Source organism: Ranitomeya imitator, chromosome 2 (assembly GCF_032444005.1).
Source record: "Ranitomeya imitator isolate aRanImi1 chromosome 2, aRanImi1.pri, whole genome shotgun sequence".
Taxonomy (NCBI): domain Eukaryota; kingdom Metazoa; phylum Chordata; class Amphibia; order Anura; family Dendrobatidae; genus Ranitomeya; species Ranitomeya imitator.
The window spans coordinates 821818288-821837780 of NC_091283.1; the positions used below are offsets into that span (position 1 = coordinate 821818288).

Genomic DNA, 19493 nt, shown 5'->3' on the forward strand with positions numbered 1-19493 from the left:
TGAATATCCCTCTGCTGTGGCCTAGTCGTCTCTTTTTCGGCTGTAACTCTGCTCACTCGGTTTATGTCTCCCAACTCTGGTCTCTCTCAGCTCTCCCGGCTCTGATCTCTCTTTAGTCTTGTCTCTCTCAGGTCTTCACTCAGGTCTTGTCTCTCTCAAGTCTTCACTCAGGTCTTGTCTCTCTCTGGTCTTCATTCAGGTTTGGTCTCTCTCGGGTCTAAACTCAGGTCGGGTCTCTCTCAGATCTGGTCTCTTTATTGCTTTTCTGGGGTTTCAAAAAGGTGGCTGTAAGCCAGCTTGCTGTACCGCATGTCTGTCCCACTACAGGTTCGAGCGCCAACGCCTCCCCTTCACTGCTCTCCTGGGACTTTTATAATCACTAACTGCACCAGAGCTATCACATGACCTGTTGTCTCCTCCGATCTCTTACCCGAGGGAACATGCACTTCACCCTTGAGTTCCTGCTAAGCAATTCTTTCTGTTTTCACTTTCTCTATCATCTTTGCCCAGCAGATGGTTTTGTTCTCATCGTAGTCACTTTGTTAGACGTCAACTATGTGTGTCTTCTCTCTTGTCTATCTCCTTACACATAGGCTGGGGAAGCCAAACAGGGTGCAAAAACGTAATTTATGCAATGAAAAGATGTCCTGCTTTATAGCTTTATCAAGTAGCTTCAAAGACTGATGGAGGACAGTTGCTCCTCTCAGTTTCCCTTCTGTTACAAATGCACATGTACAGTCAGCTTGGTTGAGCATATATATGTGTTTTTCAATTAAGGCAGGTGAGCAATAACCTCGGGCGGCAGCTGTCCTCCTTTTAAGGGGTTGTCCAAGTAGTAGAATTGCTATTATACTCAATATAAAATAATAACATCCTATAATCACCTCCGGTACGGCACCATTTCAATTATGTCGGTGCCAAATCTCCCGAGGTATGCGTGATGTTGTTATGCCACGTGAACCATGCAGCCAATCAGCGTTCTCTTAACCCCTTCACGACATGCGCCGTACATCTACTGCGCATGCCGTGAATCCCCCTTTGATGTGGGCTCCGGCGGTGAGCCCACATCAAAGTCGCGACATGCCAGCTGTTTTGTACAGCTGACATGTGCGCGCAATAGTGGCGGGTGAAATCGCTATTCACCCGCCGCTATTAACCTGTTAAATGCCGCTGTCAAACACAGACAGCGGCATTTAACTACCGCATCCGGCCGGGCGGCCGGATATGACGTCATCGCCGACCCCCGTCACATGATCGGGGGTCGGCGATGCATCAGGAAGGTAACCATAGAGGTCCTTGAGACCTCTATGGTTACTGATGCAGGTCTGCTGTGAGCGCCCCCCTGTGGTCGGCGCTCACAGCACACCTGCATTTCTGCTACATAGCAGCGATCTGATGATCGCTGCTATGTAGCAGAGCCGATCAGGCTATGCCAGCTTTTAGCCTCCCATGGAGGCTATTGAAGCATGGCACAAGTAAAAAAAAAATGTTTTTAAAAATATGAAAAAAATATAAAAAATATAAAAGTTTAAATCACCCCCCTTTCGCCCCATCCTAAATAAAACAATTAAAAAAAAACAAACCTACACGTATTTGGTATCGCCGTGTTCAGAATCGCCCGATCTATCAATTAAAAAAAAGCATTAACCTGATCGCTAAACGGCGTAGCGAGAAAAAAATCCGAAACGCCAGAATTACGTTTTTTTGGTCGCCGCAACATTGCATTAAAATGCAATAACGGGCGATCAAAAGAACGTATCTGCGCAAAAATGGTATCATTAAAAACATCAGCTCGGCACGCAAAAAATAAGCCCTCACCCGACCCCAGATCACGAAAAATGGAGACGCTACGGGTATCGGAAAATGGCACTTTTTTTTTTTTTTTTTTTTTTTTAGCAAAGTTTGGAATTTTTTTTTACCACTTAGATAAAAAATAACCTAGTCATGTTAGGTGTCTATGAACTCGTAATGACCTAGAGAATCATAATGGCAGGCTAGTTTTAGCATTTAGTGAACCTAGCAAAAAAGCCAAGCAAAAAACAAGTGTGGGATTGCACTTTTTTTGCAATTTCACCGCACTTGGAATTTTTTCCCTGTTTTCTAGTAAAAGACATGGTAAAACCAATGGTGTCGTTCAAAAGTACAACTTGTCCCGCAAAAAATAAGCCCTCACATGACCATATTGACGGAAAAATAAAAAAGTTATGGCTCTGGGAAGGAGGGAAGCGAAAAACGAACACGCAAAAATGAAAAAGGGCCGCGACTTGAAGGGGTTAATTTTTTACTACCTTGAAAGAGAACTGACACCTGGAAGAAGCGAGAGCTGCTGCGGCTCTCTGACTTCCTCCCAATGTCAGTTTTGTCCAAAGGAAGTGAGAATGAAGCGCCTCTGTATAACGTCACGCGAGCCCCGGGAGACCAGGCTCCGACATCACTGGAATGGTGTCGACACCGGAGGTGAGTACAGGCTATTGTTATTTTACACTGGAGAATATAACAAGAAGAAGGAGCTGTCCGAGTAGTGGACAACCTCTTTAAGAACAAATCCAACACTAATATTCAACATGCGTGATCCTTCTTTCCCCAACGTCTTCTGTCAAGAAACAGGAGGTCTCCATATATATAAAGTAGCTGGTCTCACCAGAAGCAGCGGGTTTGCTTTCATGTCTATGGCTACATTTAGAGTTTAATTTTTAAAGTTAATTTTTTTTTTATTTCATAGGCTTCCTGCTTGTAAAAATAAGTCACCTGTATTTACAGTACCCCCATCTTTCAGCACTGTGGATATGACTTCAGCAGTGGCATCACAGTGACATCACACCACCACTGCAGGCAATCACTGGGCTCAGCTATGATGTCACTGCAGGCGGCACCAGACTGCTGAGCCCAGTGATTGTTTACAGCGGTCACCTGATGTCATTGTGATGTTACCGCTGCAGCCATACCAACAAAGAGCTGGGAGTAATTACAGCCGACTGTTACTCTGACATACAGAAAGTATATGGAATAAAATGAATGGATTAAAGGGGCATCACTTTATTCTCTGCTCTATGGCCGGCTTTAGTTATGCACACATTACAGCCCTATATATCTAGGCATGCATCATGCAGATGCGTCGTATGAATAATTAATAACATTCTCCAATAACCACGCTGTATGATTATTTTCAGGGGATTAATTACATTTGAAAACCGAGCATATGTCCTGGAGCCACAGGCTAATTCTACAAGCAACCACCTCTTCTACAAAGCCGAACATCTCAAGCTGCCTCCTGGATCCTGCAGCCAACATTTTAACCTCTCGAGCGATTCTCTAAATGACACTTTACAAAACTCTGAAGATTATTTACGACGGGTAAGCAATGCTACGTGGTATGGATATGTCCCCCAAAAATGTCTTCTGTTCCATATGATTATGTAATGTGCGTACAACTAAAGGCAAGTCCTGAGTCCTGACCTCCTGCGTCAGGGCAGGTTCTTCTGTACAGAAGGGAACTATATCAATGTCATAAGTTACCGTACTCACCAGCTGCTGCCTGGCTCACCAGAATTTGGCAATATCGGACATAATGAGGATTCATAATCCATGTTTCGGTCTTGCATGGATAAGTGTATTAAAGCTTAATGGGTAATGATTGGTGGAGCAACATAGAGCTTTGGGACCCCCATAAAAATCTGTCCATCAAATGTTGTATGACCTTGATAGCGGCACTTGGTTATAGGCACATTAATATATTTACAAATGTAATGATCCCAACATTTATGCTAAAATGTTACTAGGGTGCAAAGTACTTGTGGCATAAGTCAGAGTTGGAACCGCTGTGACAAAGTGCCTGAGTTCTTCCTCCTGCCAAGACGTAAGACATTTACAAATCATCTACAGTATGAAGTGACTGCACCACTGTAAAGCTGTCGATATACTTGCCATCACTGGGCATTTTCCTTGGTTTTTCTTGTTTTTTTTGCTGCTTTTGTGATGCCTTTTTTGTGCGTTTTGTTCTGTGGTTTTGGCATGCTAGATTTGTCTCTTGTGCATGCTGATAAATTTGTGTTGAAAAAGTCCTATTCTATAGAATCGGGTTTTGGCACAAAAAAAAGCAGCAAAACCTGATACCTGTGTTTTTGTTGCATTTTTTTTTCACCGTTTTTTTTTACCATCCATTCATTTCAATGGGTGAGAAACGCTGAAAAAATGCTAAAAGAAGCAACATCATTGTGCAAAAAACCATGCAACGCACAAAATCCTGATGACATGCATTGCATGCGTTAATTTTCCCACATTCCCATGTGATTCCTTTGAAAACTTAAAGGGAATGTTCACTTTCAATAAAGTGGTCCCCAAAGTAGGTAACCGTACATAAAATAACAAACTCATCAGGTACTCACCCTCCCTGGGTTCAGCACCAGCTTCCCGCTGCTGCTCCTCTCCCAATGTCGTGCCTATCAACAGTACACGTCACTACTGTAGCCAGCCAATGATCTCAATGCCTCACACTATCAACCTCTGCATGAGCACTGAGCTCAGTGAGGGGCTTGAAGGGTGATGCACGCTGTTGACGTGACGTCACTAATGTAGTCACAGCCAATGCTGGACCCAGGGAGAGTGAGTAACTGGTGCTTGTTAATTTATGTACTGTACTTTACACCATTTTTTGAAAATGTACCTCCCCTTTAAATCTGCAACAAAAGTAACTGTTAACATTTGCAAAAATCAAAGGTGTTCAAAAGCTTTAATAAATTTTTATTTTTCAGATTTTTAAAGCATTTTTTTTCTCTAATTTGTTATGCAATCTAATTTGCAATTTTCCTAATCCAACGAAGTAGTGCACATTGAACTATAAATTCCCTCCACAGAGTTTAATGATACAATTCTGTCTTTCTGCAGTCACCACTAGAGGGAGCTTACGAAACTGCTGCAGACATTATTATCATTGACTTCAATGTATAACCAGTATGCAGTTATCATAATCCAGACCAGGTTTTGAGTCCTGTCCTCCCTTTTCCCAGTTTGGTCATGTCAGGGGTTAACTTTTCTCAGCCTCAGTCTGGTCTCAGGTTTGCTATTTATCTCTGCTGTGTCCTGCAGACCATGTCACCCTGACTTGTTTTGTTGTTATTCCTGACTCGACCCTTGTCTGTGTTATACCCTGCTCCCTGTCCTGTCTCTGCGTGCCCCCTTTGTGTCTGGACTTCTTGGTACTTGAACTCGGCTTGGACCCTGACCTGCTTTTGTCTCTTGTCTTTGGCATATCCGCTCCTGACCGTTACTGATCCCCTGGCTTGTCTCTGACCCTGAGTTTGCTTATTCCTTTGGTACTGCATTACAGTCTTGGATTTTACCCGGCTTGTTTGACTTGTCTGCTGCCACCTGGTGGTAGCTTCACTGCTGCATGGCAGGTCTGCTTCATCTGTGTGCTTGACCTTTCTCCACTCTATCGCCATCTAGCAAAGCTAGCTTCTACCTGCGTTGCAGCAGCGTGGCAGCAGTAAGCTTCTTCCTAGTGGTGACTACAGGCAGCCAAATATGAAACTATTTTACACAATTTGGACCATACATCTGTATTCATCTAACGGACCATCAATTTGCATTGGATCTTTTTTTAAAGAAAATGGACAGTTCTTCAATTTCTATAATACTTTGTGTTCAAAATTGTAGACATTTTTATAACATCTCTGCTTAATAAAAATGGATATGGAGCACATGAAGCCATGCATGGCTGTCAGGACATAATGGATGGTCAGGACAGGTGTTTCAGCCTCTGGACATGAAAAATGAATATTCTTATTCACTGACAGCTAGCAGACATTTTGAAAATAGGAAATGAAGAAAATCAAATCAAAACCATTCTGAGTGTTTTCTTTCAAGTCACATTGATCAACTCTTTGCGCTACATGCAGATCTGTAAATGAACTACAACTCCCATCGCGCTCCCCCAGCTTTATAAACATCTGGATAATTCCATCCCTCCGGTATCTCAGCTTTTCATGGATCCTTTAAGCAATTTGTTTTGCTTAACATTCAGACATAGAGAGGGGCTTTGATCTTGGCAGTTTTACTGATCAGATGTGACACTTTATTGTGCGAGAGAACAATACTTAAATGCATCTAACAAATAAAATGAACGCCATCATCAATCCCCCACACTCACTGGTATTGTCTGCAGCACAACCGCTACAAAGGAGGCTCCTGCAAATGGAAATGTGCAATAATCCAGCAGGGATGCATCCTCTCAGTGCAGGTTTATTTGGTGATTGTATGGCTGGAAATGAACATGTATCGAACACGAAACTTGCAACGAACCCAAAATTTGCCCACCTCAGATGGACTTACAGAGCTGGAGCAATATATCTATGCTATTGCCAACCAACAAAGTCTAACTGTATGCTGTTGACGCACAACTGGCGCAGTATAAATGCCATATAATATTTTCCTACTGAAAAAACTTTGCAGGATTACTATTGCTGGAAAATTTGTCCACCTCAGATGGACATGTGTCACTACCTGCGCTATGTAGCGATTCTATTGTAACCAACCGCGTCTGGCTGTATGCTTTTAAGGCACAACTGGTGCAGTATAAATGCTGTATAATGCTTCTCTCCTATAAATACTTTGCAGGTTTATTATTGCAGGAAAATTTGCCCAACTCAGATGGACATGTGTCACTGCTTGGGCTATGTAGCGATTCTATTGCAACCAACCGCGTCTGGCTGTATGCTTTTGATGCACAACTAGTGCAGTATAAATGCTGTATAATGCTTCTCTCCTGTAAAAACTTTGCAGGTTTACTATTGCAGGAAAATTTGCCCACCTCAGATGGACTTGTTTTACAGAAGGACTTGGGGATCCTAGTTAATGATAAACTTACCTGGAGCAGCCAGTGCCAGGCAGCAGCTGCCAAGGTAAACAGGATCATGGGGTGCATTAAAAGAGGTCTGGATACACATGATGAGAGCATTATACTGCCTCTGTACAAATCCCTAGTTAGACCGCACATGGAGTACTGTGTCCAGTTTTGGGCACCGGTGCTCAGGAAGGATATAATGGAACTAGAGAGAGTACAAAGGAGGGCAACAAAATTAATAAAGGGGATGGGAGAACTACAATACCCAGATAGATTAGCGAAATTAGGATTATTTAGTCTAGAAAAAAGACGACTGAGGGGCGATCTAATAACCATGTATAAGTATATAAGGGGACAATACAAATATCTCGCTGGGGATCTGTTTATACCAAGGAAGGTGACGGGCACAAGGGGGCATTCTTTGCGTCTGGAGGAGAGAAGGTTTTTCCACCAACATAGAAGAGGATTCTTTACTGTTAGGGCGGTGAGAATCTGGAATTGCTTGCCTGAGGAGGTGGTGATGGCAAACTCAGTCGAGGGGTTCAAGAGAGGCCTGGATGTCTTCCTGGAGCAGAACAATATTGTATCATACAATTATTAGGTTCTGTAGAAGGACGTAGATCTGGGGATTTATTATGATGGAATATAGGCTGAACTGGATGGACAAATGTCTTTTTTCGGCCTTACTAACTATGTTACTATGTTACTATGTTACTGCTTGCACTATATAACGATTCTTTTGGAACCAACCAAGTTTGGCTGCATGCTTTTGATGCACAACTGGCGCAATATAAATGTTGCATAATATTTCACTGTTCAGAACAATTTGCAGGACTAAAAGCAAAAAGAATATTATTATTCCTGAGAAAGGGTTCTGGTATGAGTTGCAGCAGAAAGGACGTGCAATTAACCCTATCCTGTCCTACACTATCCTTTCGGCAAAATCTCTCCCAAAGTGCTGCTAACAGCTGTATGAATATTGATTATAATTATCCCTAATAAGGTCTGTTGTTGCAGTTGAAAGAACTATAAATGGTTTCTAATCCCTGATTATATGCAGCTAAAACCCTGTCCCTAGTTCAGCAGCGTAGCACCTCTCCCTGCTCTGCCTGTGTCCGTTGGTACACTGTGCTGAGTATGGCGTCACGGGTCTTATAGAGACCCAATGACACTATGCGGCCAGCCATCAGAGTAATGCCACTACCGACATGGCTATGGCGTTACAGTGACTGGCAGGCAATCCTGTATGTTTATTGATTGTCTAACAAGCACCAAACATTCGGGTCGGGGACTTGAGCTTGGCGTGAGCATTCAAAAATACTCGCCGAGTAATGAGCATCTCGAGCACACTGATGCTCAAGCGAGTAATGCGCAGTAATGAGCACGCTCGCTCATCACTAGTCCCCAATATATTTGTACCGTACTTATAGTGTATGTATCTATTACACCCTCAATGTAGAGAGCAGCTTCACTGCGTGAGAGTAATGAGAGTAATAATTCTGTCTTATTCTGGTTTGTTTCTGGGTAGATGTCAGCGGTGCAATGCTTAGTATGCAAGATTTTCCTTTCTGTCGATGGCACAAGGATATGTAATAAGGTTGAAAATCCAAGATGTACACACAGCATTTCAATTAGGTCTTTTAGTGAAATCTGCAACTTAATGGAAAAAATAAAAAATTCTTCTTTTGGTATGATGATAATTTCTTTTGTAGATGTCAGCCTGTACTTAGGTCTAGAGAACATATGGGCCAGTGTTCCCTCTAAGGCTATGTGCACACAGAGTTTTTAAAAACACCTTAAACCCCAAGCCTGTATGCACCTTCATGACCAGGCCAAATTTCACACTTTTGACCACTGTCAATTTATGTGGTAATATCTCTGGAACGCTTCAACGGATCCCACTGATTCAAGGAATGTTTTTTCGTGACATATTATACTTCATGACAGTGGTAAAGTTTCTTCGATATGACTTGCATTTATTTGTGAAAAAAATGGAAATTTAGTGAAAATGTTGAAAATTTTGCAATTTTCAAACTTTTAATGTGTATGCCCTTAACCTCTTAATCCCATATGATGTACTATCCCGTCGGGGTGACCTGGGACTTAATTCCCAGTGACGGGATAGTACTTCATATGCAATCGGCCGTGCTCACGGGGGGAGCGCAGCCGATCGCAGCCGGGTGCCAGCTGACTATCGCAGCTGACATCCGGCACTATGTGCCAGGAGCGGTCACATTAACCCCCGAAACACTGTGATCAAACATGATTGCAGCATTCCCGGGGCATAGGGAAGCATCGCACAGGGAGGGGGCTCTGTTGTGAATTCTGTGGCAGAGCTCCCTCCTGTGGTCACAAGTGGTACTTCGGCTGATTCTCTTCTCTGTGAGCTTCTGTTGGTGGAGGGAAGTGGTACTGCGGCTTCTGAGTTTCCTCCCTCAGGTGATCTGGTGAGGTCGTTAGGTGCTTCTCTACTTAACTCCACCTAATGCTTTGATCCTGGCTTCCTGTCAATGTTCCAGTGTTGGACTTGCTTTTCCCTGGATCATTCCTGTGGCCTGCTGCTCTGCATAGCTAAGTTCAAAGGCACAAAGGCGTCGGTCAGTACGCTATCCAGTTTTGTACTTTGTCATCTGAGTTAGGATGGAACAATGAGGCTTTGGTGGGGGCCTTTTGGCGAGGTCTGTCGTCTCAAATCAAGGACGAGCTGGCGGGTAGAGACACACCGACCTCTTTGGAGGATCTCATTTCCTTGGCTACTCGCATCGATCTTCGTTTCCAGGAATGGCTTCGTGAAACTACCAGAGAGAGAAGATCCTTTCGCATACCTTCGGCCTCTTCCGGTTCTTCCTCTTCACGCTCGGTTTCTTCGCCTTCAGTTTCGCCTCCTGAACCCATGCAGGTGGATCGTCTTCGCCCAGCTGAACTACGCCACAAAGAAAGAGTCGCTCAGGGTCTCTGTTTCTACTGTGGTAGCTCGTCTCATCTTCTGCGTTCCTGTCCGGTGAGGCCGGGAAACGCTTCCGCCTAGGCCAGGTAAGAGAGGCCTCCCTAGGTATTTGTGAATCCTCTCTACCTTTAACTCTTTTCGTTTTAGTCAGTCTAGGTACCACCCGTTTTTCTGAGGTGGCTTATATTGATTCTGGTGCTGCAGGGAACTTTATTCAGCTTGAGGCAGTCAAGAGGCTCCACATTCCTGTCAAGTCCTTGGAGACTCCCCGGTAGTTAGCTTCGGTCGATGGTAGACCATTGCGGGAGACCGTTACCCTCGTCACTGAAGAAGTGGAGTTACAGATCGGAGCCTTGCATCGAGAGAAAATTGCCTTCTATGTGCTGCCCTCACTGTCCCACACGTTCCTATTGGGTCTTCCGTGGTTAAGAACTCATGAACCTGTTCTGGATTGGCGATCGGGTGATGTCCTACGCTGGAGTCACGCTTGTCAGACTAAGTGTCTTCTTTCCGTACAACCTGTAAGGTCTCTTCAGTCTAATCTAGCACCTGCAGGTTTGCCTTCTGCCTACTGGTCCTTCTCGGATGTCTTCGACAAAAAAGAGGCAGAGAACCTACCCCCACATCGTCCGTTTGATTGCCCAATCGACCTAGTACCCGGCACAACTCCACCCCGGGGGCGAATTTATCCTTTGAATCCCCTTGAGTCTCAAGCTATGACTGAGTATATCCAGGAGAATTTAGCCAGAGGTTTTATTCAGAAGTCATCTTCACCCGCAGGCGCAGGTTTCTTTTTTGTCCCTGCATCGATTACTGGGGCCTAAACAATATCACTATTAAGAATAAGTACCCTCTTCCTCTTATTCCGGAGCTATTTGATCGACTACGAGGGGCACGAATTTTTTGGAAACTAGATCTCCGAGGGGCCTACAATTTAGTCCGTATTCGCTCTGGCGACGAGTGGAAGACCGCCTTTAACACCAGGGATGGGCACTACGACTATTTGGTCATGCCCTTTGGTTTATGCAATGCTCCAGCTGTTTTCCAGGAATTCGTGAATTAAATTTTTCGAGATCTTCTGTACACCTGTGTGGTGGTTTACTTGGATGATATCCTTGTTTTTTCTTCGGATCTGGTCGCCCATAGAAAACATGTTCGTTTGGTTCTACTACGCTTAAGGGAGAATCACCTTTATGCCAAGCTTGAAAAATGTGCCTTTGAACAACCGTCTCTTCCTTTCTTAGGTAACATTATCTCTGACTCTGGTCTTCGCATGGATCCGGAGAAGGTGTCTGCCGTACTCAACTGGCCACGTTCTACTGGTGTCAAAGCTATCCAGCGATTCCTTGGTTTTGCAAATTACTATCATCAATTCATTCCTCATTTCTCCTCCTTGTCTGGTCCAATCACTGCTCTGATTAGAAAGGGTTCCAATCCTCACATCTGGTCAACTGAAGCCTTAAATGCTTTTTCGTCTCTGAAACAAGCTTTTGCCTCTGCTCCAGTACTACATCGTCCGGAGAAGAATAAACCTTTCGTTCTGGAGGTTGATGCATCTGCCACTGGCGCTGGAGCCGTACTTTCTCAAAAGTCATCTTCTGGGAAGCTGGTTCCCTGCGGTTTCTTCTCCAAGACATTCTCTTCCTCTGAACGGAACTACTCCATCGGTGACAGGGAGCTCTTAGCCATCAAGTTGGCTTTTGAGGAGTGGAGATACCTTCTGGAGGGAGCTGTTCATCCATTTAAAGTCCTCACGGATCACAAGAACCTAGCATACATCCGTTCTGCTCAGAGACTTAATCCTCGGCAAGCTAGATGGTCTTTGTTTTTTGCCAGTTTTAATTTTGAGTTGCATTTTTGTCCGGGTAGCAAGAATCTCAAGCCTGACGCTTTGTCCAGGTCTTTCTTATCTTCTGATTCTGAGGAGGAGCCCTCGCATATCTTGGATCCATCTAAAGTCATCATGGTGGCACCTGTTAGTTTGTCTTCTCTACCTCCGGGTAAAACTTTTGTTCCTGCTTCCAAATTGGCAGGTCATGTCGGCTTCAAGAAAACACTCTCGTTTGTGTCCCGTTTTTATTGGTGGCCGACCATTCTTCAGGATATCCGAAGCTTCATTGTCTCCTGTTCATCTTGTGCCAAGAATAAGACTCCCAGGCATTTACCCTCCGGTTTGCTTCATCCGCTTCCTATTCCATCTGCTCCTTGGCAACACATTGCTATGGACTTTATCACCGATCTGCCTTGATCTTCCTGTTGTACCATGATCCTGGTCGTCGTAGATAGGTTCTCCAAGCTGGCTCACTTTATACATAGTAACATAGTAACATAGTTAGTAAGGCCGAAAAAAAACATTTGTCCATCCAGTTCAGCCTATATTCCATCATAATAAATCCCCAGATCTACGTCCTTCTACAGAACCTAATAATTGTATGATACCTCTTCCTGGATTACCTTCCACACCTGAGCTGGCGAGAGCTTTTATTCATCATATTTTTCACATTCACGGTCTTCCTCAACATATTGTTTCAGATAGAGGGGTGCAGTTCACCTCTCGTTTTTGGCGGTCTCTCTGCAAGTTCATGGACATCTCGCTTGATTTTTCATCTGCCTACCATCCACAAACTAATGGTCAAGTGGAACGTACCAACCAAACTCTGGTGTCTTATCTTCGTCACTTTTCTAACTCTCACCAGAACGACTGGGTAGATTTGCTTCCGTGGGCAGAATTTGCTTATACAATCATGCCAGAGAATCTACCTCCAAGTCTCCTTTCTTCATCGTCTACGGACAGCATCCTGGTGTTCCACTTCCGGTTCCACCTGTCTTAGGTGTCCCAGCGGCCGATCTTTTGTCCGGAGAGTTCTCTAGGATTTGGCAGGAGACCAGGACTGCTCTTGAACTGGCCAGCGCCAGAATGAAGAAACATGCGGACAAGAGGCGCTTGGATTCTCCTCTTTTTCAGCCCGGTGATAAAGTGTGGTTATCTTCCAAGTTTGTTCACTTAAAAATGCCCTCGCACAAACTGGGTCCCCGTTATATTGGGCCCTTCGAGGTCTTGTCTCGTATCAATAATGTTTCTTATAAGTTAAAGCTTCCTGCCTCTCTCCGCATCCCCAATTCTTTTCATGTTTCCCCTCTGAAGCCTGTGGTCCTTAATTGCTTCCATTCCACACTCAATCGTCCTCCTCAGCCTAGTTTTTGTGATGATGTCTTTGAAGTTAGAGACATTCTTGCTATGAAAAGGATTCGAGGGAGGGCCTTTTTTCTTGTTGATTGGAAGGGTTTTGGACCCGAGGAGAGATCCTGGGAGCCTCGGGAGAACATTCAGGCTCCCCAAATTCTGGCAAAATTTCTTTCGGCTCTTAGGAAGGAGGGGCATAAGAGGGGGGTACTGTTAGGCTCTCGCCGCCGCTTGCGCCGCATACTCACCTCGCTGCAGCATCCCGGCGCGTCCCTGCTTCCTTCCGGTCTTCTTCCCCTGTGCGATCGGCTCCCGCTCCACTTCGGGTGCGGGCGCGCTCTGGGTTCCTCAGCGCACGCGCACATATTCCCCATTGAAGCCTGGTCGGGTCTTCTGCACCGCCCTGTGCACTCCGACCCGGAAGCTATGTCCCCACTCACTTTATCAGGCCGCCTCTTCCTATCGGCGGTGCCTGTTTGTCATTTGTGCTCTGTCAAGTGATTCTGGCCCTCCGCTCACCTAACGTTCTTTGCTATCCGGTTGTTTGTGACTAATCCAGGTCTTCTCCTTGCTCTCTCCTAGTGTCTGATCTCCTGTGTCTCCCTTCCAGTCCGCGTTCCAGTTCCTCTGCTTGCCTGCCTGCCTGCCTGGTCTCCGATTCCTTCCCTCCAGTCCGTGTTCCTGTACCTTTGTTTGTCTGCCTGCCAGTCTTCCATCATCTTCCTCCTATTCCTTGTTCCAGTCTCCTTGTCTGAATATTGGTGGATATTGGTTTTCTTTAGACTAATCTGTTGCATTGGAATCAGTTTATCTATAACAACTGCAATGGACCTGTATGCATAAAAACAATTATTCCTATACTGCCTCATTAGTATGCCACTACTATGCCTTCTGTGTTCTATAGATATTATTGATTTTATATGTGGCGGCCTAGGGTTCCTTTAGTGCAGGAACATCTCTGTTTATTGACAGTGGTTAGCTTAGACTGTGGGCAGGGGGGTTTCCCTAGTGTAACAGGGCCCCCAGGGATAGCCATCGTGGAGCAGGGGCGCCATAACGCTCCCCCCTTAGGGTGCCAACCCCCGCAGACAGGCAGGTGTGAGTTAAGTACACACCAGGGACACCTAGCATACCCCATTTTTAAATTTGGTGTTTAAGTGTGAGCACAGTGTTTATTGTTTATTTAGTCAATTTTGTGGTGTGAACCAATGTGTAGGTTCGGATTATCAATAAATATTTAGTTATATAGGGATTGATTATGATAATATATATCAACTTTGAACCCTTATAACTCCCTAACAAAAAAAATTTTGGTTCCAAAATTGTGCTGATGTAAAGTAGACATGTGGGAAATGTTACTTATTTAGTATTTTGTGTGACATATTTCTGTGATTTAAGGGCATAAAAATTCAAAGTTGGAAAATTGCGAAATTTTTAAAATTTTCACCAAATTTCCGTTTTTTTTACAAATAAACGCAGATAATATCAAATAAATTTTACCACTATCATGAAGTACAATATGTCACTAGAAAACAATGTCAGAATCACTGGGATCTGTTGAAGAGTTCCAGAGTTATAACCTCATAAAGGGACAGTGGTCAGAATTGTAAAAATTGGCCCGGTCATTAACGTGCAAACCACCCTTGGGGCTTAATCAGAGAGTCATATCACACAAAATAATTAATAGATAACATTTCCCACAAGACTACTTTACATCAGCGCAATTTTTTTTTTTTTAGGAAGTTATAAGGGTTAAAAGTTGACCAACAATTTCTCATTTTTTCAACAAAATTTACAAACCCATTTTTTTAGCAACCACATTACATTTAAAGTTACTTTGAGTCGCCTATATTACAAAAAACACCCAAAAGTAACATCATTCTAAAAGCTGCACCCCTCACGATGCTCCAAAACACATTCAAGAAGTTGATTAACCCATCAGGTGCTTCACAAGAATTTTTGGACTGTTTATTTCACAAAAATTTCAAATTTTTTTTCACATGGGTAACAAGAGAAAATGAATCCTAAAATTTGTTGCGCAATTTCTCCTGAGCTTGCCAATACCCCATATGTGAGGGAAAACCTCTGTTTAGGCGCAGGGCAGATTTCGGAAGGGAAGGAGTGCCATTTGACTTTTTGAAAGCAAAATTTGCCGGAATATTTAGTGGACGCCATGTCGTGTTTGGAGAGCCCCTGATGTGCCTAAACATTAGAAACCCCCCACAAGTGACACCGTTTTGGAAACTAGATCCCTCAGGTAACTTATTTAGATGTGTGGTGAGCACCTTGATCCCCCTTGTGCTCCTCAGAAGTTTATAACATTGAGCCGTGAAAAGAAAAAATATATATACTGTATATTTTCCCATAAAATTGTTTTTTAGCCCAAAAGTTTGCATTTTTACAAGGGTATCAGTAGAAATTGCACCTTATAATTTGTTGTTCAGTTTATTCTGAGTACATATGTGGGGGACAACTACTGTTTGGGCGCTTGGCAGGGCTCAGAAGGGAAGGAGCGCCATTTGACTTTTTGAAAGCAAAATTTGCTGGAATAACAGAGGTGTTTGAGTCTTTTTGCTCAAATTTTTGAGAGGAAAACTGAGTGGTAGCTCCAAGTTTTTGAGGACTTTTGCATTTTTAAGGAGGATTTGAAAAGTTTCAAAAAACTTCAAAACTCATTAAAATACTCTGCATGCACTAGTTTGTCATACAAGATTAAGAAAAAAAACTATGGTGGGCTCCCACATGTCTAAAAGACATTGTACATACATTACGAGTATTGCCTAGACCAGTAGCTTTGGAGGTTTTTCTTAAAGTCAACCTCCTTTTCAGGGTGCTGAGGTAGCGGCCTCACCTGTACTGCAGAAGAAGGCACCTGCATCAGGACCCTAGAGCTTCAAGTTACACCTCTGCATCTATAGCAAAAATCATCCACAGGAGATTTCAGGACTCGCTCATAACACTGTTATGATCTGGTGGCCTTGGAGCAGCATGAGACGTACTCTGGAGAAGGTGACACCTGTACTGACCGCAAACCCTGAACTTAGCAGCGCAACTAGAAGTAGCCGTGGGGGGTACCTAACGCTCCCTAGACCCCTCCACACAGCCTAAGAATTAACTACCCCTAAAGACAGAAACAGGAAACCTATCTTGCCTCAGAGAAAATCCCCAAAGGATAGACAGCCCCCCACAAATATTGACTGTGAGAGGAGAGGGAAATAACATACGCAGACAAGAAATCAGGATATGATGATTTTAACCTGCTGAATGGGATCACCAGAAGACCGGGGTCTCAATGCAAAAAACAGTTTACAGTTATTTTTGAAACTCAAAAATTTGGATCTGTCACCAAAGAACAAATCAGGAGTGGGAATCCTAGGTTCCAAGGCAGGAGTCTGAACAATATAATCTGAAATACCCTGTACCCCAGCAGCAAGCTGATCCACACGAGAAACTAACTCCTGAACACTCATGTTATTACTAGGTTCCGCAGCCACCCAGAGATTAAGAGGGAGGAACAGGCTAAGGAAAAAAAAATGGCTCAAAACCTTTCCTCTCTTCTTTTGAGATGCGATTAACTCATTGTTGGCCAGTTGTACTGTTATGATCTGGTGGCCTTGGAGCAGCATGAGACGTACTCTGGAGAAGGTGGCACCTGTACTGACCGCAAACCCTGAACTTAGCAGTGCAACTAGAAGTAGCCGTGGGGGGTACCTAACGCTCCCTAGACCCCTCCACACAGCCTAAGAATTAACTACCCCTAAAGACAGAAACAGGAAACCTATCTTGCCTCAGAGAAAATCCCCAAAGGATAGACAGCCCCCCACAAATATTGACTGTGAGAGGAGAGGGAAATAACATACGCAGACAAGAAATCAGGATTTAGCATAGGAGGCCATACTAGCTAAAAAGAAAGGATAGAACAAAGTACTATGCGGTCAGTATTAAAACACTAGAAAATATCCACCACAGAAAATACAAAACACCACATCTGACTTAAGACATGGAGGGTATATCTGCATCTCCAGAGACACAACTAGGCTGCAAAAATTCCTTCACAACAAAGCTGGACAAGACAAAACATGAAAAATGCACAGAACCATAAGGTCCACAGCAGGTGGACAGCAAAAACAAAGCCAGGACTTATCTTTGAAGAAAAGCACAGCGAACAGGAGAGACCAGAAGGGATGTGAATCCTCCAAAAACAATGGACATCTGGCACTGACTAAAGGATAAAGCAAGGCTATATAGCCCAGCCCAAATTGCAAAAAATAGACACACCTGATAAATGCTGGGATCCAACTACCGCAGCACCACCACTCATAACCACTGGAGGGAGCCCAAGAGCGGAATTCACAACATAACACATAGAGAAATAAGTTATTTTCTGCCTTCAGTAATCCAAGTAGTAACGTTTCTCCTTATGGAGAGTGACATGTTAAGCATGCCAAGATGAGGAGACTTAAAGCTGCAATGCTGCTCTGGGAAATATGCAAATAGTCTCTTCAGAGAGGAAGAGGACTGTAGTGCCACCTATTGGAAGTAGCCTTGTCACATGACTTAGGATAAAAGCCAAACCAGATCTCACACTTTGCACTGACGAGGGGCAGTACACCGAAACACAGTGTCTGCAAATTGAGATTCTGGTTTGGCTTTTATCCTAAGTCATGTGACAAGGCTACTTCCAATAGGTGGCACTAGAGTTCTAGTCCTCTTCCTCTCTGAAGAGACCATTTGCATATTTCTGCCTTCAGAAAACTTTTCAATGTTCCTAGCTGGTGGGCCATGCAAATCTGTAAAAATATTGTTGCCGGTCTGGAATAACAAAGTGATTGATTTGTAGATGGAGACACTGAAAATAAATAGCAGAGCAGTTAAAGTATCAATCAAGTAGATGGCTGCAAATTCTCAAAACCTTTAAGAAAAACATCATTGATGTGGATATTTGCAGAAGACAAAAAAATAACATTGGGAAGATTTGTGATCGTCGGTATCTGCTTTTGAAGATGGTAAATGAAGAATTTCATTATCAATCCTTCCATGTTTCGTCACACATGTCTGTACGGCTTGGTCTTAATTGAAGACATATTTGTACTACACGTTTGGAAATACAAATTCCCTCGTATTAGTGGAACGTTTCCAATTTTGAAGTGCGTGAACATATGAACATATGCAGCTTGCTTTGCAGTTTTTGGGAACATTCCATGCCTGGTGGTGCACAACAGGATCCCATTCTGTGGTAGCCTCATCTGTCAGATCTTTATGGCTACATACATATGGCTACATATATCTACAATATGTGATTGCTGGGCAGGGCCGGACTGGCCATCTGGCAATTCTGGCAAATGCCAGAAGGGCCTGTCTGGTCATGGGTTGCCTTGTCTGCAATGTTGTTAACAGAATACATGTTCTCAAAACACCCATACTGTTAAGAGTTGTGATGGAGCACAAAGTCTCCGTCACTCACTGCAGCAGGCCACAGATATCATTAAAAATATTGGTCTTGTAGTAAATCTTGCTTACATCCATCCAGGGTAATATTAGTGATATATCCCCATCTGGTGCTTGAGGACGGGGACAGCATGGGCCTATGTGATTTCAAATGCCAGGGCTGAATTTCAGCCCCAGTCCGTACCTGTTGCTGGGGGTCCCACAGCTTCGAACCTTCACCTACATGAGAAAGGTCAACCTTCTATGGTGCTGTTCCACACAAAGTCCATTGGACTGAGCATGAGTTGAAGCAGTGTGCTTTCTTTTATGTCAATTCTAAGTACCAAGCTGTGTGCCGATATCTCAAGTGAACGTTCCCCAATATTTCCCGATTGCTTATTCAGAAATATGGTATAGCGATTTATCTATGACAAGCCTATGCATCCATTTTTATGACATCCATGGAAATATTTTCATCAATCAGGTTCCCATTCCTGCCCTTTGACCTTGTTATTGATGACATTAAAGAAGAAGACTGGGTGTGGCACACCTGTCCTAGGTATCCCAAGCTCCTTCTCCTTCGCCTGGGTCCGCTGCCCTCTGCTGTGCTCCCCCATCATCGGGTTTTGCAAGTTTCCTGGTTTGGATCAATGATTTCATCTCCTTTCACCTATTTGAGGCCTATGTAGACACACACCTGTGTCTTGGGATTGAGACTCTAGTCCTATGTTTGGTGTGCTTCACAATCCGTGCTTTTTCTGTTAGTTTTTGTGCTTGCTTCCATCCCTGCTGGGTTCTTCTTCATCCTTTCTGCTGCTCCTAAGATTCCTGTGTGTGCCAGGTCTACACTGCCACATGCCTTCCTGTTTGATGCATCAATGCCCGAGTCTTTGTGCTCACCCAGAACTAAGGCCTAGTGGATCCACCTCACATGGTGAGCCTAACGCTGGGGGAGGCATCAACTGCACCGCCTACAGTCTTATGACACCCATTAGATGAAAATGGACTGATGATCTATCATTTGTCCAAAGCCCAAAATACATCTGTTTGCATCAGCCAATATTACATTTTATTATCCTGTTCTTATCAGGAGC

At 43.9% G+C, this 19493-nt stretch overlaps 1 protein-coding gene across 1 annotated transcript in view; it reads left to right on the forward strand.

Annotated features, from left to right (window-relative positions):
* ADAM12 (ADAM metallopeptidase domain 12) overlaps window positions 1-19493 on the forward strand; it is a 636998-nt gene that overhangs the window by 346503 nt on the left and 271002 nt on the right. Inside the window, exon 6 of the mRNA XM_069753950.1 lies at window positions 3171-3354. Within this exon, the coding sequence (XP_069610051.1) occupies window positions 3171-3354 (184 nt within the window). The remainder of the gene's footprint in view (window positions 1-3170; window positions 3355-19493) is intronic.